General features: G+C 36.9%; 1 protein-coding gene across 2 annotated transcripts in view; it reads right to left on the reverse strand.

Annotated features, from left to right (window-relative positions):
• CUL1 (cullin 1) overlaps window positions 1-26,426 on the reverse strand; it is a 54,009-nt gene that overhangs the window by 18,043 nt on the left and 9,540 nt on the right. For both annotated transcript variants that reach the window (XM_069811846.1, XM_009926788.2), the window contains exons 2-7: window positions 20,275-20,567; window positions 8,373-8,547; window positions 7,022-7,189; window positions 5,895-5,945; window positions 4,675-4,765; window positions 3,814-3,977 (exon numbers count right to left, since the gene is read on the reverse strand). In XM_069811846.1, the coding sequence (XP_069667947.1) occupies window positions 3,814-3,977; window positions 4,675-4,765; window positions 5,895-5,945; window positions 7,022-7,189; window positions 8,373-8,547; window positions 20,275-20,414 (789 nt within the window). In that variant the 5' untranslated portion in view covers window positions 20,415-20,567. The remainder of the gene's footprint in view (window positions 1-3,813; window positions 3,978-4,674; window positions 4,766-5,894; window positions 5,946-7,021; window positions 7,190-8,372; window positions 8,548-20,274; window positions 20,568-26,426) is intronic.

Raw genomic sequence — 26,426 nt, forward strand, 5'->3', positions numbered from 1 at the left:
GAACAGAAGAGAGAAACATGAAACCTGTATGGAAGGCAGAACAGAAATCCAACAGCAAAAAACAGATTACTATTTAGTAAATTAATCTAGGAAACAACAACCAAAAATCAAACCTCTCACTAATACAGTGTTATGGTCCACCTACTTAAGCAGTTACTCTTCTGGGAATCATAATATACATATGGAATTGATGTTTATGTTGAGGATAATGTTATATACCGTTTAAATGGGGGGAAGGATCACAGCAAGATTATTTTCCTGTTGCTTCTGAATAAGTTTACAGATGGAAATCTGCTGTCAGAAAAAGAAAAAGCTGCTGACATGAGATGCTGGCAGTTTTAGGATGAGCAAGCTCTCCAGCTACAGAGGTAATTTTAAGACAAACATAAACTACAATTTAACAGTATGCCCATGACAAATTTATCTGAATGTTCTCATCGACATTCTTACAGAGAAACTCTTCCCAATAATCTACAATCATTTAAATTATACTAGCGTTTAATTTGGCATATGAAATGCTACATCCCAGCAAACCAAAATTCTAAATGTCACTTGAGGAATAGTACTTATGCCAAAACGTAAAACTAAAGTTGTTTATGTAACGATTACCTCTATTTTGTTTGCAAAAGTGTTAAAGACTCACTTTACAAGCCATCTGTAGTTGCAGCACGTTATTAGGGATTAAGTGTATATGTCCCCTTATCAGTCCAAATTATTTAAATTAATAATGTCAACAAGAGAAAGAAATTAAGTTAATGCATTTTCCTAGTATTTAAGAATAACAACTAAGCATGAGAGATCATATTATGGACAACAACAACAACAAAAGAACAATTTCACTGCAAGTACACTGCATCATACACAGACGGCTTTAAATAATCTCTTGCCACTGTTAGCTTCACTCCTTTCTGTAATAATTTTGCACCTAGCTCTTGTGAAATGGTCCTGGATTACTGTCTCCTACAGTTAAACCAGTACAGGTCAAAATATGGGAAACAAAATCAACAGTTTGGGAAGAGATATAAACTCATGCTTCAGAGTACTTGCCAGTTTCTTACCAGTAAGGAATAACAATCGACTTCCTTAATGACAGCAAATAGCAGCAAATCTTTCTGACGAACGCTGGAAACTGGAATCAGACTAGTAGGACTATTTATCTTACATTTAACCAATTCTTTATTTCTGTAGTTCAGGAAATTCTGCCATTTCTAATGCTGCTTCTTAAAATATCCTTAGACCTTCACTTTTAATGTTAACAGTCAACTCTCACTTTGAGCTCCTTTATGAAAATAAACATTCACTCTGACTTCAAATTTGCTTATCCTCTCTCACTTTTTGTGTTGTTCTTATTCCATTTTCCTTTTGAGGTCATATTTCAAAAACAAGGGAAAAATAATTAGTTCACATAACAGTATCTTTGGCTGTTTTAATTATAAAGATCAAAAGTTCAGTTTGAGACTTTATTTCAAGGGACAGTCTTAAGAAATACTGACCTTTTTCCCTACAGCACATCAGGCCATGCCACCTTTACTCATGAGTTCTGGCCTGAGAAGAAAAATTCACAATCCTTCTAAACTCAGTAAGTCTGCCTGTATAACTACATACACATATCCTAATTCTAAGTAAGATTTCATTGAGTATTCTACAAGAAACAACCAAAATTCTACTATATCGTGGTAACACTGATGTTATGCTGGTGTGCACTAAGGTACTCCAACAGGTTTATTTTTGTTTTTATTTTGCAATGCTATTTATCCCCAATTAGAACTCAATGGTCAGTGCTTCAGTGAGAAACCCAAGTAAGTGTACTAATAGCAGATTGAACTACAAACGAAGTATACTTCCAACATGTCTTTTAAGGCTTCTTATCGCTAGTATGCCATGTGACTGCTGAACAACTTACAGCTTTTCACATCAGTCTCATTTAAGGTGCTTCAGAACAGAAAAGAACCCTAATTCTAGCAATACCTGAGTAATAATTATGGGGAGTACTTACTCCTGTTCCAGGCATTTAAGTGGTATGCAAGATTACAATACCCAAACAGAAAAAAATCATTAAGAAGTTTACAAAACTGCCTCGTCATGTTTAAGTAAAAAAATGTTAATCCTTAGGCATAATGAAGTAAGATAAAACTGAAGGACAAACTTATCTGAATTTTAAATTAATAGTTCTGAAAACTTGCATGACTTCTCTTGATGTCTCCAGCAGAGCATGCAGACAAGAGAGATCAGATAATTTGTTCCAGTTAACTAGCTTTTAGCTCAATTGGTAAGTTTCCCCTTTCAGTTAGGTCACATCCCTTAGTTTGTATCATTTTGCAAGCTCTGATCATATTTACTGTAGTCTAACACACATCTTTTTCAGTTTCATCAGTTAAATCCCAGGAAATGAGTAATGAAAACAGTTTCTTGTTCAGTCTGATTTCATGTATGCACATTATCTGTAAGCAGATACCAACACAGCCCAAATAGCTTGTGTACATCTCTAGTATATTAATTTGAGCAGAGACTTAAGGCTACACACTTTCTTGCTGAAGACTTCCCCTGCCTTCTGCTAGCTTTATACGTGTTTTCAGCTTCAACACCAGCTTCAAGCAAAGCGAGTTGCTCTTTTGTGGATTTTTGAAGTCTTGAAGATTGTTTGGGGTACTAGTAAGTTCTTTCTACTTGCCACTAATCTCTAGTTCTTGAAATAGCAATGACCTTCAGATAGCTTTTTACTGTCCTATACCAAGGAAGCCTGGATGAGCCAATCATTCAGGTTGTGAATATATATTTTAGGATGAAAGTAAAGACAAGAAATTGAAAGGGAAGTAGCAAAACTCATTAATTCAACAACACAAAAGTAAACATAGGTAGGTCTGGGAACTACTGGGCAACAATCCTAATGCACTAAAAGCAGGATTTGTTTTACTATGTTATTTCTAGGACTCCCCAGCCCCACCCCTTTTTTGGGGGGCGGGGGGTAAATCATTTACTCTAATGCCAAGACTCAGACACAACAGGTTCTGTGGCAAAAAGAGTTACATTACACAAAAGAAACACAAAGATACTGTAGGGACGGATGCATATCTGCATATTACATACTCGGAAAGCTCTTTTTTTTTTTTTTTTTAAATTAAACTGAAAGGGGAAAACCAAGCAATTCGGAAAGTGAGGAATCATGCTGAGAAAAATATATAAAACAGCAGTTGTCCAAGATGGAAGATGACCTATCTATTTCACGTTCAGTAAGACTGACCCAATAACCAGGCTAGAAATAGTCAGTGTTTATCCAGCTTGCTCTTAATTGCCCTTTCTGTGATCCCCCAAACCAGAGACTATCTAAGAACTTAAATGTGGCCTCTGTTGATCAGAAGTATTGTGTAGGGTTCATTACATTAAAATATCCTGAGAGAATTAAAGCTAATTAATGATCTACTTCCTTGGCCAGCTTTCTCAGGAAGAGATTTCAATAAATGTGCCAACACACAGTTCCTTGTATAGGAACAGTAAACTTGCAGGTCTAAAGCAGAATGACTATTTTGGTGTCTTGAAGTCTAACAAAATCTGAATTTATTTTAACATTCTCTTCCATTTTGCCCATTAAGAAATTTTCAAACTTTCATTGTACTTACTGAAATTCACTAAGGAGACAAACTTTGTACCAGATAAACACAGAAGCAAATCACCACAGGGAGAAAGAGCTAATTGTTTCTGTAAAATAATCAGCATTTTAAGAAACTGATAATAAAAGCCAATAATTTATATTGCTTCACCTCTAAAAAATATCTGTATCCAGAATATAATCACAAAGCTTATTAAATAATTTACCTTCTTCATGTACTCTGTGACTGGGTTCTGTTGCAAGAATTCAGTACTTTCTCGTGTATAAAATCTCTCTGTGTCAGCAAGAAACTGAGATTCAAAGGATTCTTTATAGACAGTTAGTGTAGGTCCTTTTGCAAATGCATCATCTTCATTCAGCCCCAGCTCCACTACAAAAACACAAACAAAGAGCAATTAATGACAAAATTGTCTTTTATGAAGTGGTCTCTGGCAAATAAACAGGTACCTTCCTTCTAACTTACACGAAGGTAATCAATTACCTCCAGCACCACTTTTTTAAACTTTTAAAAGTATACCTTTATTTTGCATTTTAAAAATAAGCAGTAAAAGACATTACTCATGTAAACTGCACTTTTTGATATGTTACTAGATGTATTTGGAAAACTTCACTATCTCAAAAGCTAATTCAAATTCCCCTCCCATTTTTTCCCCTTAAGCGTTCCAGATTATATGCATAGATGCTTTTTTATTAATGAAACAAGACATTAATCTGCATGGCAAAGCTCTCAATTTCATGCAAATGGCAAAACCCAACCCTACTCCACTTTGTAAACTAGTATGCTTCCCCCCTTCCAGATTTAGCTCCCAAATAAATGATTCATAAACAATGAACGCTCTTGTCTATCAGTTGCGCTTTCAAGCTTTACAAGTATGGTATAATCAACTGTAATTGTGTCAAGTGTCTCTACAAACATGGATTTAAACAATATAAAACTGCGTTTATTTTACTGTAAAAATCTTCACTGGACATCCAAGGAGGTGGGATGCTACTTCTGGGCTCTGATAGGGGATATATATTCATTTATTTTTAAGACAGTAATAAAACCTTAAATAAATCTCATTTACCGTAAGATTGTACAACTCCACTGATCAGCCTTGTATTGATAGTTTCACCATTTCTTTCCTTTTCAATCAATTTCAACACAGCATTTGTTACCTTAGAAAACAAGGATTAAAAGCAAGTCAAGCACAGAGAAAGCAGCTGGTAGGTCAAGCATAGTATTTAATCAGGAGTGTATTCCTATATTCAAGATAAGTCAAGCCCCCTGAGAACAAAATTTAAGGACACCACCTGAACATACAAAATTCCTACAGACATCACAGAGTATGCTACACCTCTAAGTTCTACAGCATAATTACAGTCTGATTAGTGGTGAGCTGTAAAAGGGTAGGAAAGTGCTTGGGGTTTTTGTTGGGTTTTTTTTTTGTTTGTTTGGTGGTAGTTGTTTTTTTTTAATTTATTTCAAAAAGCACCTTCTAAATCAAACTTCTCTTTGTTTTATACCTGAAATACAAGAAAACTCTGCAGTAAGAGCCGAATTAACCACCTGTATTTTACACAAAGAAAGCTATCCGCTTATGCTGATAAATAATGTGTTGCAACTACTGTTCCTCTTAAACTGAAATCTAGCTAGTATTTTCATAATATAATACAGTCTTTTCATCATGAAGTACTGGTAAATAAGAGTGAAATCAACATACATAGATATATTATTTTGTTGTGATGGAATGTCTTGTTTTATATTGCGCTGATTCACTAATTAAAAATATTCGGTTGACCTGAATCTCCCAGGCATCAGTGTGAATTTAAAGATTCACAGCAACATTAGAAGACACCAAAATCCCAGGCCTGTCACTATCTGTTCTCATACAATCTTGACTCTCAAACCTTAAGACATGACTGTCAGCCTGTTTTCCTGCCTGGCTTAGAAACAGCTGAAGTTGTTACTTCATCTAAGAGGAGCCCCCTTTGCTTTTTTTTTTTTTTTTTTTTTTGGGGGGGGGGGGGAGGGACACGACAGGCAGGGAAAGCCAAGGGTTCCCTCTGCAAAGAGGTAACGGAACAGTCTTGGTATCAAGGTTCAACCACACACATAGAGAAAGGCCCATTCCCCCCAAATATTTATCATTTTAACATCACAAAAGAGAAGGTGGCAGCTCCTTTTTATTTTCTGGGTCTGCACCCCCCAAATTCTCCTTGGAACAGTTACTAACAATATATAAAATTAACCCTATAAAATAACACTATAGTTATAACATATATATATATACACACACACGTATACCTGCTTATTTAATGGCCTGAATAAGCAGTCTCTCCAGGTCACCAAGGCAAGCTAGAAGCAAAGGAAGGGAGATGAAAGATGGAATAAACAAAATATTTATATATATACACATATACATGCAGGACAACTCCTTAAGGAAAGCTGATAAAAAAGTTCTGATTATTCAGCATACTTTAATAATTATGTTTTGGCACACATTTCTCATGCCACAAGACTGTTTCACAATAAAATTACCATTTGCTTTATTACCAACTCTACCTAAGATGTCCCTTTTCTGACAGTGATCCGCTGCCAGCTCTGAAAACTAACAAACCCTGCAAGTTACTTTGACACCATACAGCTTTTTCTGTTGGCGATTTTCAGGCTGACACAGTCCCTTAGTATTAGGCTAGTGAAGTTAAGAGGGAAGGAAGTAAGGGTAAGGATACCAACTTTTTTTCAACCATATGCAGTTATTTTAGTGAAGCGGTTAAATAACACATCGCTTTCCTAATACTTCACCAGCAAGGACAATAATTATCCTTTATTAAAAAAAAAAAAAAAAAAAAGTACTTCTAGTTATCTGAGATCCAGAACTTCTGCTATGTTCTTCCCTTGTTTATATTACTTCACATTACAAAAAAAAAAAAAATTATCAGGAGTACATATCAATCTTTCAGAACTGTACCAAAATAACTTATAACAAACCAAATGTTGACTGAATCTTAGCAGCTTGGATGCTAAAAAATTTGTAGAGGTGTATTGAAGTCAACAGGAAAAAAAAAAGCAATTTACTTCTCCATCTATATTTGAAACACTTGACTGAATTCTAAGTGGAATGACGAGGCCATGCTGATGCACACAGATAACAGTATAAGAAGCAAATATTCAGAAACAGACAACTGTTGACAGTCTAATACTGGTAGTCCCAATAGGTACAAGGCAGTTGAACATCTCACAGGTTTAGACCCACGGAATTTTTACAGATATACTGGGGTGAGAGTATGGAAAGTGGGGAGATTTCCATTTTGCCCACTTCTTCAAAACTTCTATGAACTTCCTACAAGTTTCAAGGAGCAATCTGCAGGATGATAATGCAAACGTGACAGATGGAATGGATAAAACACACAGTTCAAAAAGCTACTTACTGAATAAATTTCATATATTCCTTTACGACCTTCATCACACTCACGACGAACCCAATGTCGATTGAGGTAGGCACATATCCCATTCAATACTTTGCTTGAAAACCTATAATCTTCCCACTGTTGAGTGTAGAATTTCAGCACACTTTCATCCATCAAATCTTCACCATCCTGAAATAACAACCGTTTGCCAGTACTGTTGGGTAATTTTAAGGTACAACCAAGATATATAAGGGTGTACAAATTGTCTGGGTAATAAAGCTATACCATGCAATGTATTTATAGGAAATATAATGCTAAATGTATTACTAGCACTATTATCGTGCTACATTAATAAAGCACAAGACCAGTATGAGATTTAGAAATTAAAACACTGGTAAAAAAATACACAGCATAGACAAAGCTCCAGAAGAAACTCCCATCCCTCCTGTGGGAGGGAGCAAGAGCACACCACATTAGAAACAGCAAGTGACACCGATGAGTGCGCTACGTAAAACATGCCAGTGCAATGGTAATGCATTCAACATGCCAATCTGCATAAAATATACCCCCCACTCCCACTGCTGCTACTTGGGGAGCTGAAAAAGGTGAGCATAGATGGGGTCTTCTCTAGGACCCTGTCAGGTAGTAAATGGAACCCTGTATTCTTGGAAATGGTTATGGCATCACATTAGTTCTTGTTACAGAAAAAAAGAAGATAAAGTTGTAACACATGGAAGTTCAAGTATCTTTCCAAACTGGACCACTACAGCCTGAAGGTAGAAGGGAATAAAACCAGGAATGCATTCTGGTAAGACCTCAGAGATGCCTTTATACAGCTTCACAAATTAATTATGCAGTAGACTTGATAGGACACTAAGAATTCTTTTATTATTGCTCAAAACTAAAATCGCAAAAGTTAAAAGCATGGTTCCTTTCCAAACATAACTAGGAACCACTCTGTTACAAAGCAGCCCAACATCCAGATCTATTAGTAATTTATTTATTAAATTAAATTCATGGCTACCATCAGGCATTTTCAACATTACAGAAACCCATTTTTTCAGCATTACTAGTATGCTGGTTAATTGGTTAGAAAGTCTAGCTATTCTTGTTCAAGATACAGGACAGCTTAAGATAGCACATAACATTACATCTAATAAAATACAGAAGTGATGTTTCAGCTTGAAGAGGAAAAGCAGCTCACAGGTACACTTAGCCTACAAAACAGTCTAATGGGTAATGGAGACAAAAGCAAATTTCAAGATCATTCAATTTATTTCCAGCGGCTGCGTACACCTCTAGGTTTGTTGATACAAGCTTGTCTCAACCCAGCCCATATTACTACTACAAATGCAGATTGATCTAATCTTACCTTAAGGAGATTTGTCAAGTAGTTCTTCAGAAATTCTTTTAGCCGTTTGTACAATTCCAAGCCAACAAACTGAGCACCTCCAGGTGTCTGGCCCTTTTTCGATTTAGAAGGAGGTACTCCAGCTCCTCGTGCTTGATTAGACTGGTGTACACTAGTACAGTAGTTATAAACATGACTGACAGGAAAAGTTAAGGAATACGTATGTGCCAGCATGAGACATTAAAAATACAATGAAAAACACGTTAATTTCAATAAGCTATTTTACATGACTGTAAATGACTTAACCATAATACATTACATGATGCATTAGCCCACATAAAAATCAAACTAAAGCTAAGAAAATGAAGTATTTTCCAGCAGAATTATCTGCATCAGAAATGTGTCAGACTGCTGAGTGCACTGCAAATACTGACACCAACATTAAATTTACCTAACGCTTACTTAACAAGACTACCAAGGAAACAAAGCAGTGGAATTTGCTGATAAGATTATTTTTAAGGTTTAAATGGAATTTATTTGATGTATTATATTGGCCTTCCAGAAATATATAAGCTTTCATTTGAACAGGAAGAAATTTCAACACTAACCTCAAGCAACATTCAGTAGTTGAAAACACAGAGGATAATATTTTTGCATTCTTTCAAACACAATCCTTTATAAAAGATTTGGTTATTTAACACTGATAGACAGGGGACAAACCTAGAAAGCAGTAATGATGAGACACACACACTCAAATGCACACCATAAAATGAGATTCACTGAAAAGTCTACAAGTATAATCCCAACATTTAAGTATGTGGTAGCAATAATTTTTCCTCTCATACTAATACAGCCTGGAAGACGTGCTGTATCTGTTAACATTTCAAGAAAACATTCTGTTTTCTGATCCAAAACATTCAAATGTTCAGAATTCTTCCAAAGTAGTAAGTGGAAGTCACATTGCTCGAAACAATTCAAATAAGAAAGCATCCTCAAAGAAACTGCACTTCACAAACAAGGAAAATAAACTAGCTTGGTAGCACTCAAATTCAACTTGATGAAGACTCAGATCTGACAACAAAGATTACCCTAATGACTCATCTGGCAAAGGATTCGCCAACAGGAACAAAGCTACTGAGCACTCTCGAAGCTACTAAGCACTCAAGAAGCTACTGACAGTCCAAGGGCAGGCTTGAGTCACATCCCTTGTTAGAGAACATTGTATTAAGCAATCCAGAAGGTCTAATTTGGATTTAATTTGTGTTTTAACTAATGGGCCAAGCTTTAACCACTAGATAGGCTTCTTCCACAGTATGCCACATATTAGGAAATTAATACATTGCTGAGATTTGCCTTTTGTCTTTCCTTTCAGAAAGACCAGCACAATATAATGGAAGACCATCAGCACAATTAAATATCGAGGGAATTATAAACCCCAAATGTATGATGCATGACAGTCATTATGAACAGACTTGCTTCTAGTATTTAAACAGTAAAGCTCAAGCAGAAAAATCCCTTAAAATATCCAGTGAACTCCCTTGCAATTACTTTAAAAAAAAAAAAAAAGCTTCACAGACGAATCATGTCCTTAAACTGGGTTTAAGGATCAGAGTATCCTGCATGCCACCAGGAACAAGGTCCACAGTCTGTGTCAAACTGAAAGGAAAGCCTGCTCATGGTCTATACTCATGTTCTTGTTCAGAAAGTCACAACACTGTCCAAAAGAGTAATGTTCTTTACCTAAGATTAACCCATTTTGAAAACATACAGCATACATTTATTTCTTACCTGTTACCTCATCTAGGTGCCAAATAATTAGATTTCCCATTATATCAACCAATAACATAAAACCTTCATTTGTGCTTAGCAACTGAAATTTTATCAGCCACTTATTTCCTGGACATTAATTATTTCTTCTAGCTCCTAGTAATTTGTTTGTTCAACTTTCCTGGCACTGTTGCTCCTTTTACCATCTATGCTTCAATTTCAGAATTCCCTGTTCAAGTGAGGAATACCACATCGCATAACAAATTTTTTTTTCTAGATACACAACTTTCTTTTCACGAACAAGAAAAGCAGGGCTTACCTCACAGTTTAACCTTAAAATAGTTAATATAAGATCCTCCGAATTGTGTATGGAAAGTCTCTCCATCACAACACAAGGAATTTAGGGCTGATTCATAAATACCCCGCTGGCAGTCTTGCCCACTCCTTCCCCTAATTCTCCTATTCCAACTGGCTTTGAGCAAGCCTAAACATACAAGGACTGTCCAGATGACGGGTAATTCTTGCAGCTTTTGTAAATACTGCCTGATGAAAATATTCTTTCTGTTCTTCTCCAAGAATAATCACAACAGCCTTCAGAAAAGTAAAAGACCAAGGTTAGAAGACATAAGCCTTTTTCTAACTCCATATGTTTTACTATTAAACCCAGGATTCCTTGTAAAGTAAACACTGAGAGAGACTGAGACCTGTCGTCCATGCCTGACAGTAATCAACTCAGAGCTGGAGTAAAAATATACCAGTAATGCACATCTTCACTTGTTATTCTGGCTTGAGTCTTGCTAGCCGAAGTGTCCAAGACAGCACTTTTGAAATGCTGTAGTTTAGTTGTTTTATGCAAGTCAAACCAAAGTTAGTTTGCCTGCACAGAAGGCAGTTTGCAAGTGTAAATAACTCTTTGACATATTATACATAAAAGAATGCTCTCTCACACTTTGTTTACAATCTGTGTTCCCATCTGCTAAAGCCAACCACTGACAGAAAGACTGACATATTCAAAACAAAATCAGACTTGTGCTGCTTACAATGAAGTACATGACAGTCCATCTGAGAATCACAAGGGGAATGCTATGAAAAGAATTCTTGGTTGCAGAAGGCAAACTAATCCCCTCAACTGCTTCGTATGCTGGAAGCCATATACATATCCAAATGGCTATTAGGAAACATTTCTGCGGGTGTCTGTGCAATTCTGCATAGCAATTCACGTACTACAACAAGCAGAGAAGTTAATTCATCAATAGAACACTTTGCACCACAGTGAAGCTGCACTGCTCCCCAAGCTTCTGGCTGCTGAACTTCAGATTTGGCCCAGCAAACAGACAAACAAACCATCTACAGGAGGAACAGATCAAGACCAAGCTTCTAAATCCTCCTCACAGTGAAGAAGAAATTACATTTATTTATCTAAATTAAAATTTGAGGTAGAAGACTGCAAGGAATTTTACAATTGATTCAGCATTGTACTGTTTAAGAGGAGAAATCTTTTTCAGAACTTTATTCTTCTCTGAAACTCTTCAAAATGGGATACAAGAAGCAGCGAAAGACAAATTAATTTTACCACCTTTCTCTTCAATATTATTTACACGATTTTTGACAACCTTTCCTCAGTTTCTAAACCTGGGCAGTATAAAGGAAAAAAAAAAATTCCCATGCTGCCAGGCCATAATAAATTTATGGCCTTGTAGGAGGTCACTTCCACTGAAGGAAATGATCTTGACACACCACACACCTGGAGGGCTTCCTTGCCACCTGCTTTTCCAGTAGTGTGGGAGTTCATGCAGGCAACCAGTGATTTGGACTGGGGAAATGACTGCCGCTACAACTAACCATTGTCCCTGTTGCCAGATCCTTTGCTGAGCAGATCTGAACTGTGTCCACACAGGAGAAGTGAAACAGGCTCTTTCAGTAGTAGTGCATATACTTTTGGAGCAAGTACGCCATCAAAGCACAAGCTTGGGCACACCACAGTCACCTCTAATCTACCCTCTGCCCCAGAAAAGTACTAAAATACTCTATACTGCATTTTTTTCTTCCAGGAGCAATTGCAAACAGAAATTATGTGAGACAAGTATCAGTTTTGTAATTCAACACACAACAGGAAAACACTTAGATTTTACACTGATGGGTGCAAATTACTCGGTTTCACATGAGTCTCTAATCTTAAATTTTTATAAAGAAAACAGTTCTGCTGAGGTAATAACTGATTCCCCTTTCAGCAGCACAGCTGGGTCCCCACAGTTTTTCCATTTTGCTATGAAAAATTAACGTAACTGGAATAAGTCTGCTTGAGGAACAGATATGTAAAACTAAAAGGAACTGAAAGGGAAGCAGAATTAACACAGTGTAGCACAAAACTATAGGGCAGAGAGAAATGACAACAAAGCTTTTGAAAAGGAGGAAGCACACAACAACAACAGAAGTTGAACAACTCTCTAACCAGAATTTCTCCCTCATTAGTTCTAGTCTCTTTATAATAAAGATCAGTTTTAGGCACAAATTTGCTATGTCACCTACCTTGAGCAGTAATTAACTCTATGCTGAGTGCTCTGTCACCTCAACAGCTGGTCTACAGGAACAAGTTGAGATTAATTCCACTTTTGTAAAAAATTTGTATTTTCCTAGATTACACCAAAGGCATGCAAGAACAACATAGTTACCAAAACTACTGATAGGAGAATTGCTAGGAAAGATTATGGAAGCTTTGTATTCTTGTAAACCCACTTCTAATACAAACAATACAGCTTACTATATTTACGAGAGAACAGCTTTACATATTTTCTTCAGAATTACTGAAGCCATTTCAACTCCTGTATGTCCAGAAGATTAGGCTGTGTGAACTTCACAAAACCACCTCATGCATAATAAGTAAAGCTGCTAGGAGAAGTGGACATGCCTACGTGACTTTAAAGTTTCATAAGTCAAACAGACAAAGGAATTTTGCACAAGTTTTTGAAATTATGAGGTTGCCAAAACCCAATCACTTTTCAGAACAAGTGCTTTAAACACCCACTTCAGCTTTGTGAGGAGCAGCAGTAAAACAAAAAATCCAGAAACCTTCATTCTTTTCAGGAAGGTATCAGCAAGAGCCTATCTTAAGTATGTTCAGTTCATCATCCAGTAAGGAAGGGTTACTCCCACAAAACAGTTCAAAGAACACAAACAAAAAAAAAATTAAGACCCTGCCCCTCAACCCCACACATTCTCCATTTGTTTTTCAATACACTTTATCCTAAAATCAATTACACATTTTAAGTATTTCGATTAGATACACTTGCACTGTTAAACCATTCCCATTTTAGTCAGGGAAGGACTGAGGCAGAGACTGAAAGAGCTATTACAGCATCAGCCATGTAGCTGCTATGAAAATCCACGCATAAGGGAGCTCAGACACACTTCTACAAGTCTGAGATTGAAGAAACTTCTGGCAAAAGCCATCTGCAGACTAACAAATAACTTCTTGCTTCCCTCTTCATGGCATAAACTCCAAAGAGTCACAGAGAAGCACTGAGTTACAAGAGAAACACAAATTTTCAAAGCCAAATGCATATACGAGGTCTACAGTCTTTATGCCAAGAAGTCTAAGAACCACCATAACTGAGGTTGCTTTTAAGTTTAAAGTTCTTTGCATTGACCAAAGTTGGTTTTGTACAGAATACTCTTGGTTACTATAAAAAGCAAGTAGAACAGCAAGTGATCATTGTGGAGAACAACATAAAAAAAGGAACTGATTGCACTAATATAAACATATTCTGCACTTCTTTCAAACTGAAGCAACAATTTTTATAAATATACACAAAACCATACAATTATACCTACCTTTCCACCCAAGAAAAGGTATATTATGTACTCTTTGAACACGTAAACAAATACGTTTACTTCTACCTTCGTGTTCCATGCAAGCACTAACTGGCATATGAGAAACACTATGAAATATCATATTGAATATAAGCAGGATTAATACTAGCAGACAGCAGAGGCTGCTTTGATGTATCCAGAGTGATCTTAAACAATCTGACATTAAAGTGAATGGATGGCTTAGAGTGAGAGAATCTCAAGAGAAAGTGGAACAGTTTCTGAGGTTTAAAAAGCACACGCCCTAACACCCCAGTATCTTTTCTGTACAGAAAAAGCATAATAATTTGTTCAGGGGAAAAAGAAAAGAAAACAACAAACAAACCACAACATACCATGCTGCCTGGTAACAACAGATTCATGCAATCAGAAAATAAAAGATTCTCACAGCTTTAATATACATCTGCTGATCTAAAATCCTACTAGAATACAGGAATTCCAGTGAAAACCACTAGGAGAAGAATTGCAGTAGAACTACAAAAGACCTTGGCAAATGGATGCCAAGAGAAGGGCTTTCTCATTTTGCTTGGGCAACATAGTGCTGAACCTATCCACAGGCAAAAAATACGTTAAATGTATTTATACATTCTGTTTTATGAACAGACACATTACCCCAAGTCATCTTGTATTTTTAAAATGTAAGCATACTACACTTAATTATTTCATGTTTAACGCAATCTTTTCATTTACCACTTGCTAATATCTGAGAAAAAAATATCCCAGCTTATAAAACAGATTATAGTAACCTTTTGTGATGTACAATTACTTAACATTTGGTCTGATGGATAATTGGTAACTACCACTTCATTAAAACAAGTTAAAAAAATTGAATCACAATAAGCAAATTCAGAAACAAGGAAAAGATTTTTCATAGAAAAATGAAATGTGACAGAACAACCTAACCTTTACCTAACCTTACTTTAAAATACTTAAAGCAATTACTTTTTAAAAGAATTACTGTGGTTAACAATGGAACAATAATATTAGAAACACATTTGTAAAATCCAATTTATGGGTGTAAGACTTAAGCAAATTTTAAGTAATGGTAAATTCAGCCATTTTACTTCAAAGTTTCACGTAAGAGCTATATGATGATTATGCCAAACACGACTACTCAAATGTATTATAGGAACTGTTGAAATTGACAGTATGATTTTTATGTGCACAACATTAGAAAGACTTTGAAAGCCAATTTGGACATTGCAGATGCACTTTTTAGTAAACCAAGCACACCTTCTACAGTTCTATATAGTCTTCTTATCAATGCAAAGATTTTAAGATATCTTCATTTAGATAAAAATCTTATTTGTTATAAACTAATGGTACTTAGAATCTTTAAACAGTCTTATTTTTCCCAATTCCATTTTTTTTTTAAATGTTAAAACTGGACAAAAAGGTTCCTCTGTTCCGTATGGGCATAAACTAACTACACTGTCTAAAAAAATTCCTTAAAAATGCTTCTCAGATTGTGTTTTGTAAATCAAGACAGTGAAAGCATGAGTTTATGCCAAAAAAAGTAATTTTGACATTTCAGATAAAAAGTACACACATGAAATAAAAGTCCACCACTAAGCTTTCCACTCACCAATCATATCTTGAAATTGAGGTGTTGATGTGTGCTTGGAGGAAGAAAATAAGAATTTCAGAAAGTTATTCAGCTTTCTGTATAAGCCACTATGAAAAATCATGCTAGTTTAATATAGTGCAGGAAAGTTTTCTGACAGCCTAGTGCCTGGTCTGAGAATCTGCTTAAGATACATAGAACAAGAAAAGGAACAAAATCCTTTCATTCTCTCCACTGCAGAATTTAAATCCAAATGTATGTAAATCCTAATTTATCCTCTCACACCATGAGGCCTGAGGAAAATAAATTGCAGGCTCACCATATGATTAGTTTGAAAGACACGCATCACCTTCTGTCAAAGATGTACAAATATTTTATCATTGCCAAATGGAGTTTAAGAAGAGGTGGCCATAAAGACAAGTGACTTACAGCAACATAAATATGAATAACTTGAGTAAGAATAATTCTAGTAAACAAAGTAATAGGTCTTCCACCAACAATTCAAAACAGAAGCTCACAACTTGCTACACGCAAGCACAGTTCTGTCTCGGACAGACTAAGTGGCAGTCTCCTTCAAACAGACTACATGCCACAGAGACAGATTCTGATACATTGATAGTATAATTTCATTACTCCTTGACTAATTGCAACAAATGGGGTTCCTTTTTGTTGTTGCAGAACAGCGGCTTGAACTTTTTTCTCTTTGCATGAAGTAGAGAGAATGCTTCTGAGTGAACCACCCTCTTGTGTGCAGTGTACCAAAACTTGCTGTTAACCTCCTGAGTTCCATGAGTGACTCCTCCGTGCCTTTATCGCTCCTCTAACATTGATTTTGCAACCTAGTCCTGCGGCTAACAGCCTCCAAACTAATTGCCACTGAAGGAAAAATAGGGTAAAAAGGCCCTTCCCTCCTAACATTAGCAATGCTGTTAGGTCTACTGTTCCTAGAAATCTAGTTAATCTTACTATTTCTCTTTTCTGCATGAAGTCAATGCTTGACATGTAATTCTGTGCTAGCTTGCAGTACAGCCTGTCACAAGATGTTACTTACTATTGCAGGCTCTTCAGTACTAGGAATTACTTAATATCTGGGTAAGGGACAGAAAAGCAACCAGGTAAAGGATTTCATTTTCAAGAATCTCACACATGGGAAAAAAAAACCCAAACCAAAACAACAAGCTATGCAACAAAAAAAACCCAGTCTCAACTTCCACAGCAAGCACCATTCTAAAAGCATTCTGTTTCTATACGGAATTCTCAATAGAAACGTGAAGAACATACCTCAGAAAGTAATTAAAGTACATTAGTACACTGATCTTCATAATCATATAAGGAGTGGTAAATAAAAACATTGCAACTTCCATAGAGGACTGCTCTTCTGGTTAGGTGCTTTGGCATAGCTGGCAGGGCAAAAGGAATCATGAAAGTGTATGCATTACTGAAAAACATTTGGTGATCATCTGATCTGACAAAAAATACACCCTGCAATCAGAAGCACAAATGAATCTAAATTAGAAAAAGTAGGGATGAGGATCTTGATAGCCACCATTCAGAAACAAGATTTCTTGGTTCATCTCTTCAGTATTCTCAGATCTAGAAAACCCCTGGAATAATTAATCTCTCTCTTCTCCGACTAGAATGAAGGAAAAAAACCACCTTAAGTACAGGCTCTGGCCTGTACTCAGAGACTGAATCTAGTGTCTCACAAAAAGAGACACTCTGAACAAAGAAAATGAGTAGAAGTAGGATGGAGGTCCAAACCATCTGAATTGTGTAATTCTTCCAATTCTTTCCCAGATTCACTTGAACAAGGCACAACAAAACCTTCCACATCTCCAATTAATTTTGACTGAAAATTCAATACCAGATACAAGACTAAAGGCAGGTTTGCTTATATGCATGGTTTTCCTCCCTTTATAAATTAGAGGGATGAAATGGAATCCACTTCAGGAGCAATACCTAGACAGGAAAAAGAAAAGGGGGGGGCGCAGGGTGGCAGGACAAAAGAGAATGAGGAAATGACTAAACTGTCCACTGCACCAGATTTCCAAACTGCTCCTGTCACATCCAGCATCCTTGTAAGTAGGGCTGATCTTCAGACCAATTACAGCTGTAGCTGAAACTCATCTGCATCTGTTCTGCTTTCCAGACCAAGCTGTTTGATAGGCAGAGCTTCCAGCAATAGAAGTCCGTCAATCTACTAGACTTGCTGTATGCAAAGACTGAGCAAATGTGTTATAGACACTGCATCTGAAAGGGTAGGAATCTTTTAAGCCCAACTTTTGAATATGTGCACTTGGTATAGGATACAAAGTGCACTGTTACCTTCATAGTAGATTAAAAACTCTTAGCCTGCCTAACCAGTGTCAAATATTCTGAGTTATCAGACTATTAAATTAACCCACAAATGAAAGTCAATCAGCAAAATTATCCACTTAATTCACTTAAAAGTAACAAAACCCATCCTTTGTTTCAGACCCAAAACCTCCTTGAAGCAACAAGAAAAAAGTAGTTAATAGACAACATATCCCTTTTACAGCTTTAGTCCAAGAATGTTTGGGAACATCAGAAGGGGAAGAAAAAAAGCAAGTGTTTTAACATTATCATTATAATAAGTATTTAGTTTTCAGCTGCCCTGCTTGACAGACCTCACAAACAGGAATATATTAAAGGCACTCAGAAGAAAAAATTCTCTCAGATGTTCTACTACATCTCAGATTTCTATCAGATATTCAACTTTTGCAGACTTGTTTCATTCAGTCAAGATCAATGCTGAACCTAGCGCTGCAAGAAATCAGTTATTTTAAGTCTTAGGAAAAGTTCTGACCCTAAACCAAATGTTATTTCATCTTCCCATCACTATTAAAGAAGTATCCTAGAAACACTCAGCAGACCGCTCAGGGTTTTTCCCACCCCTCCAGGAGCATGGATTCTGCAGGCACAGATAAGATTACACATCAACTCTGAGATTATATGTACAGAAAACAAACTTTTCCATCTCCTTAGAAAGCCCAGAGAACTACAGAATTAACTGCTTTATAGCCTTCAAGCTCTTCTTTCTTTTATAAAAGCTCTGTCCTTTCAAAAAAATTAACACAGACTAAAATTTGACATGCAATTCCAAATCAGTGCCAACAGCTTTAGATGCTAATTTATGTATCAGAATAATAACCTTTATTAACAAAACCTATAAAAATTATAAAGAAAAACAGCAGAACTACTTAAAGATAGGAAATGTATTCAGTCATCATTTCTTCTATCATATGTCTATACACTCTGCTGTACCACCATCTTCTTAAGCAGTGCTTACTCTACTGAGTGATAAAGGTTACAAGAGTGAACACAGAACGACAGATGCAAAACAGAGGTGGTTCCTCATCAAATCAATTTATGTGCCACTTTATAGGTGGAACATAAAAGAAGGATTTCTCACTTTCCAAACAAAGATCTAAAGTCAAATACTGAAACTATAATACAGCAAGAGGCACATCTCTCCTTCCAAATCAGTTATAAAAGATCCTTACACACTACCTGACAGAAACAAGTTTCCTACAAATAGTACTTCAGCACACATGTACAAGCACAACTCCCTTTTAGCATCTTATAACAACTCCCAAAATGGGGACATGCTGAAAAATTTCAATAGCTCTCTGATGCAAGCTAGGAATTCAAGAGAAATCCACTGGGTGCATTCTTACTCCAGCTGGAAAATTATAAAACCACTCAAGAGTAAAATAGTACTCTGAAGTTGACAAGAGAAAAATTTTCCAGGTAACCAGACCTTATTACCAATAAGACCTGCAGCATAATGCCAGAGACTAACATATAAAGGAAAAATAACTTCTGTTTTCTTTTCGTGTATTGTGGACTTAAAATTAGACCTATTAATAAAATCACTTCAAACATCTTGCTCTGTCAAAGATTACGGTGATCAAACCTGAAATTCAGAGGTAGCCATAATTATGAAGACAGTTTTCCAGACAACAGAATGTTCCTGCTTATTTGCCAGTAAGATTAAATAGAAAAGGCTAATCTTCCAAATAAAAATATATTCTTAAAAGCCACTAAGTCAAATAGTTAGGAAGCAATTTTGAGTTTAGAAAAGTGTCTTGGTTTTGGCTGGGATAGAGTTAATTTTCTTCCTAGTAGCTGGTACAGTGTGTTTTGGATTTAGTGTGAAAATAACATTGATAACACACTGTTGTTTTAGTTGTTGCTAAGTTGTTGCACTTATCCTAAGTTAAGGAGGGACCATAGCCAGGAAAGCTGACCCGAACTAGCCAAAGGGATATTCCATACCATAGAACATCATGCTCAGTATATCAACTGAGGGGAGTTGGCCGGGAGGGGCGGATCGCTGCTCGGGCATCGGTCAGTGGGTAGTGAGCAATTGCATTGTGCATCACTTGTCTTTTCTTGGGTCTAATTTCTCTCTTTTGGTTACATTCCTTTTCATTACAATTATTAGTATTGTTATTATATTACCATCATCAATATTTTTTGTTATTATTGTAGTTATTAAACTGTTCTTACCTCAACCCACAAGTTTTACTCCTCTCCCCCCCCCCCTTCTCCTCCCCATCCCTCTGGGAGGGGGGAGGAGTGAGTGAGCAAGTGGCCACATGGTGTTTAGTTGCTGGCTGGGGTTAAACCGCGACAAAAAGTGAAAAGCTATCTCTAATCTACTAACAGCGAAAGTACTAACAGGCTTAGGCGTTAGGATACGTGTAGAGTTCCATGTATCTGGATTTTGCCATACTTTGTCTGGTGTAAACCTGTTGGATTCCAGCTCTTAGGTCATCCCATATCTGGTCAAGACCGATCTGTTTAAGTCCATGGGGGTTCTGACTCCTATTCGACGACATTTTGTATTTCCCGTAAAGTCTTCCAGTGCAGCAGCCTGAGATCTGGTTATTCCTCCATCAGAATCACAAGTCGAGTAACATTCTAAACTCAGTTGCAGCAACTTGGCGAGATATTCTTTACATACAAAGAGTGATGTTTCCCAGGAAGATAATCTGCAAAAGGAAAAGAAAATATATATGTTTTATGACAGTCTAAATTCATTCACACTAGAGAAAAAGATACAAAATTAATGATTTCATTGAAACATTTTCATTTACACAGATGCGAAATCCATGACGAGATCTGAAATACCAGAACCAAGGAACATAATTTTGCAATTCAGCAATCCGCTACAAAATGTGACAGTGCCCAGATCTGTCCAAAGCCTATAGGTACTTAGGTCAGTGCTGCTGACAACAAAACCCTAATGCTAATAAGAAAATGCGGCAGACGCTCTCCTAAGAAGTGTTTCCTCCCTGTACAACAGTAAAACTCCAGTACTTCCAAACAACTTGGGGTTCTGTGGTAACTCATTGTTTAACAAGCATCCTGATGGATATCCAAGATTAACCAGAAGATACTAAAAATAACTATTTTTCTGTGGTTATCAATAACTGTTCCAGACTTCAGATACTACTACAGGTAATCTGAAAGTCCAAGGTATTTTGGGAGCAGAGAATTTTTCTATCTGGTAAACACAGGCTTACATTTATTTCTTTGCCAAGTAAATGAACACCACTTCCTTCAATGTCATCTTACCAGCAAGAGAATATGCAGCCAGTAACAGTGGGAAGAATGAACAACTAATGGAGTGCACAAAATAAAGACTGCATGAATTGTGAATGAAAGAATAAGAAACTAAGAAAATACACTACTCCCATGACTGCTTAAGCGCACAAAGTTTGGGAGGTAGCGAAAAGATGGTTATCAATTAATCAGCCTTGTGAAATGACAGAGTACAAAAACAGTCACCTGGAAAGGACTACTAAGAATATGAAGCAGAAGATCCATTTTTACACAAGTCCTGAAAAATATTTTGCAATTTTAACATCTCACCCACCATAGCAACAAAATTAAGAAGATACCCGAAAATTACAAAGGAGGTGACACGATTTAAAAAAAACTAACCCACAAATAACAGAATTGTAGTAAGTCAGGACCAACTTACTTTTACTGCAGCCTTTCAATATATAAAGGGGGCTTATAAGAAAGGTGGACAAAGACTTTTTACCAGGGACTGTAGTGACAGGACAAGGGGCAATGCTTTTAAATTGAAAGAGGGTAGATTTAGACTGGGTATAAGAAGAAATTTTTTACAATGAGGGTGGTGAGGCACTGGAACAGGTTGCCCAGAGAGGTTGTGGATGCCCCATCCCTGGAAGTGTTCAAGGCCAGGTTGGATGGGGCTTTGAACAACCTGGTCTAGTGGAAGATGTCTCTGCCCATGGCAGGGAGGTTGGACTAGCTGATCTTTAAAGGTCCCTTCCAGCTCTAACTATTCTGTGATTCTGTACCCTAGAGCCCATTCACTGAAATACTCAAAGCACAGTGAAACATGATGACTTTTTGCATGCTTCTATAGAAAGGAATACAGCTTTATGATAAACCTGTCCTGCAATGGAGTCTGCTGGCCAAGGCTCACATGAACCCTTCTGTAATTTCAAGGATAGTATAGGCCAAGACCTGATAAATCCTATTATTTCTTTTCAACCTTTGAGCAGTGGAAAATAAAGATATTCCTTCAGGATCTACAGTATGACATAGGTGCTTTGTCACAGCCACTTCTAGGTTATTGCACATTCCACCCCAGGTTTCACATGGTTTTAAAGGTTAAGTATTCTGTTATACGCTCCCCAACCCCCACTCAATTATTTGTAGGACTTTTCTTCTGCCTCTTCTCCGTAACCCTAAAAAGACCAGCTGAGATTGAGGCATTTCTTCTTCTTCTTTTTTTTTTTAAGTCAGCAACTGTCTTACTGCAGCAACACAAAATTTACCACTCAATCCTCATAGTCCTTTACTATCTATCACCCATAAGCATTTAAATCTCAAGCTCTTAGTAAGAAACACTGAGAAGTATTTTCATTATGTCAATCTGAGCAACAAGTACTGTCTCATTTCAATCAGACATAAACTGCTTCTGTAGCTAATTCTTCTTTTTACATGAGCAACAATTAGAAAATTAGGTGGAAAAATAAGAATGCAATCAATATATATCTTATAAAACATACACTTAAAATTCAACCTTGCCATTCTGTTTCTATAATTACAGCAAAGTGGTTATTGAAGACACATGTGAATATTGCATTATCATACTGAAGCGTATATCAGATCATACCTTGTTTATATTTAATGTCTTTCATTTCTGGAAATCAAACCTGCTGCAGTACTAATAATGATGGACTTTCACAACTGAGCAATGAAAACCAGAAAGAACAAAGGTCAGTCCGTGAGTGGCCATTTGCCTCTACTGTAGGAAACACTCTGTGCATGTTACACACCCACAATCTTGGACTATGATCCTAAGTCAGCATTGCAATACAAAGCAAGAAAATTAATTCAACGTCTGCAATCCGGAAGAGAAGAAACTTTTTTGTTCCTTAAATCAGGTACTATCTGAACTCTCCACAGAAGCAAGAGAAGACAGTTAAATATCTGCAACTCTACTACAACTGCAGCATGTGTAAAAAAGTAACTGACCATTACTCTCTTATTAATCTGCAATAAGCAAGCAGCCTAGAGTTAGAGTGCATTTTAGTAAGAATATTTTGGCATAACTAATACAAAAGACTTCACTGCTGTATAAAAGTTCATAACACAAGGCCAACCCCTTGCTAGCTAGCAGAAAGCATAACCGTTACAACCGTTCACAACTGGGCCAAGGTCCCTTCCCAGGCAGCCCGCAGAGTGGAGCAACAGCCGGGGCTCTTAATCGGACATCTCTCCAGGTGCCAGTTAGAGGCACCCACCCTTCCACTGCAAGCCTGCGGTCACTGGCTGCCCAGCAGATGTGGAGTTTCCCCCTCTGTGATGATGGAAATACTTAACTTTCTTCTCTAATTAAGCATCTCCTAGTTTTTATGTACCCTGGTGCATCTACAAATACTACCTTCTCCCAGAATCTTTTAAACTCAAGGTATTGCTCACTCACACTGTACTAATTTTCCCTCCCCTCCCCTTAAGTAACACTCTGCATTTAGGTCAGGATGTAGCCATTAAAAATAATGCCATGAGAAAGAATTTAATTTTGATTTTTTATTTTCTCATGCAGTTCACTAAATAGAAATATTCTTTATAAGCAATAAATTCCACTGCATTTGACAACATTACCTCACTATCCCTTGGCTGGTTTGCAGTTTGAATTTCACAATTAAAGACATGAATACGGAATGATAGCATCATGTCACTAACTTCCTAGACCCAAATAATTGACTTCTTCCAGTTAGTTACTAGTTAACACAGTTGAGAAATAAAGCAATAGATGAATAATGCTATAAACTACTACTAATTTTTTTGCAGATTTATTCATGTGCAGAAAAATAGAAAGGTAATTATTAATATTTTACCTTAACAGGAGTAAAGTTTCACTACATAAGAATACTTTAACTACAGAAGCATATTTGCAAAAGCAACCATTTGTACTTAGTGGTTAACCTAAGCTATGGTGTTATATGTATAGAGAGAGGAGGGGTAAAACAAGGCTTTGTTATTCAGCACAGCTATTATACACAAACACCCAACGAAAATACAAAATTCTATTTAATGTGAAAAGTGTAAGTATAGTTTGTTATTTTTGTGATTCATGCACAGGAAACCTTTCCTAGGCCCACAATTCTGGAAAGTCAAATCTGGTCCACAGTAGTTACACTGCACCTCTTTACTCAACGTCCCCATTGCTAAACTTACAAAGAGGGAGAAAAGAGAGTTTAGAACTCTACCATTTCTCAGTGCCTGGGCTGTGTGCAACTGCCAAGAGCAAGATGCCCTCCCAAGAACCATGAATTGCTATAGGTGAATTAAAACCTGAACATTAAGTCATAACCTTTACATCAGTGAGATCTCTCACCTTCCAAAGTGCTGCTGGCAGGACTATGCACAAGTCTATCTTGAACTGACTGTCACCGGCTTTCCTGCCCAAACTGATCAAACTTGCTGGTGACCTGCTTCATGGACAGGACCACCTGCCCAAGTTGCAACATCTGCTCTGTAGATCTGGACCAGAGAACCCAGACTTCATTACATATTCAGGATCAGCTATATTTACATGAAAAAAAAAATTACCTCTGCAGTTTCCAGCTGATATAGACACAATTTGATATAGCAGCATGACAGTGTTCCACACCATCCTATCTTTCAACCCTCCATTCAAACACTGCCATTAAAACACTGTCAAAACTATCATTTCTGCCCATGCCAGTTGTCAAAAGGAGGTAATATTTCTGCCAAAACTTTAGAACAACAGCCTTGAAGGACAGGGGGAAATGCTATTCCCTCATTTTCATTACTGGGGGAGGACACAACATGACACACCTCATATGCAAGGAAATGCATCACATTGGAAAACAGTGGTTTTGCTTTTACTGATCCCCTAATAATAAACGGTACTTCTTTTAGATATGCCACCTGAGGAAAACGATGTCTGTGCCAAATGAGGACTATAAGAAAATCTGAAAGTTAACCCCACTTTTAGCTAAAAACCATAATAAAACCCACCAGATTTACAGCATCTCAAGCCAACTGCTGGAGCTTCATAGCTGGAACTTTCAGCTTCACAGCTCCAAGGCCTATGCATCACCTGTTGTTCTCCCACAACCACTTATTTCTACACTACAGATTTCAAGATAGCTTCAATAATTACAGATAGAATTTGAATTTATCAGCTTCTTGGCCCAGTAAGAACTTATAGGTCCAGAGCAAGGTTTTCCAGCTGACCCGAGAGCCCAAACAGTGTTTTTTTAAAGACATAGTAGAGAGGCACAGGACCTAGACTTAGTAATTTCCAAGTATGAGGAGAACATTCTTGTCACGCCTAATAGCGTGAGCTAAAGTGACCAGATTTAATCATACTAAACCCAAAAACATTAGGGAAGAGGAGCACGTTTCACTAATAAGCTATGCTGGAATGACCTTCAGTGTTACGAGGTTTCCAAAGTTTATGAGTGTGTATTAAAAGTCAGAATTTCACCTCTGTACACTGCCCCATTTTCTAAAACTGAATTCAAGTTTCCCAGTAACAAAATTGCAGTACAAGTTCATTTGGACATTGACTGCAGTTTGACAACTTTTGTAAAAATGGGTGCAGTGACCACGTTCACTTAAATGGCCATTACAAGCAAAGTATCAGCCCTCTGAGCTGAAAGGATAAAGCATAATAAATGTTTAATCTTTGGCTTCAAAAGACAAGAAAAAGGAGTGTTTAATACAGCCACACACTTAAAAATGCAAGATGAAATTCCCCTTCCAAACTCTTTCCCCCCCATTTTTGCACCTTGACTCCTCTAACTTACTTCATCATGCTCTCCTGTTGCTGTATTTCAGCAAGTCTGATCCAGAAATTCAACAGATGCTCTCGTATTCAAACAGCAACACTCAGTAAGGTTCCCAACCAGTTTTACTCCCCCAAAGTCTCTGCTACCTCCACACTGAGCCAAGGCAACTATTAAGGTTATTTACCCAAGATACGCAATACTGACTGAACCAACGCCATACGACACAAGCACATAAAAAGCATTTTCAAAAAACTAAAACAGCAGCACATTAAACACTACCTGTGCTCTAATGCAAGCTGTTTTCTTGTTCTTATGCTATTTTAAAAACAAGATATTGGATGCTGGTTTATATTCTAGCTCACATAAATTTCAAAATTGCTATAGTTGAAGTGACCCTAAAGTATTACCATCAAAATATTTGGCAAGTTTTTGCCTTACAACAAGCATCCAAAGGCACATCTATTGCTTCCAGTGTTTGGCTTGATACAAAACCTACCAAAAAATAAACCAATCCCCTTTCATAACCAGTAAGTCAATTTATTA

The sequence above is a fragment of the Haliaeetus albicilla genome, chromosome 2 (assembly GCF_947461875.1).
Source record: "Haliaeetus albicilla chromosome 2, bHalAlb1.1, whole genome shotgun sequence".
In the NCBI taxonomy this organism is placed as follows: Eukaryota; Metazoa; Chordata; class Aves; order Accipitriformes; family Accipitridae; genus Haliaeetus; species Haliaeetus albicilla.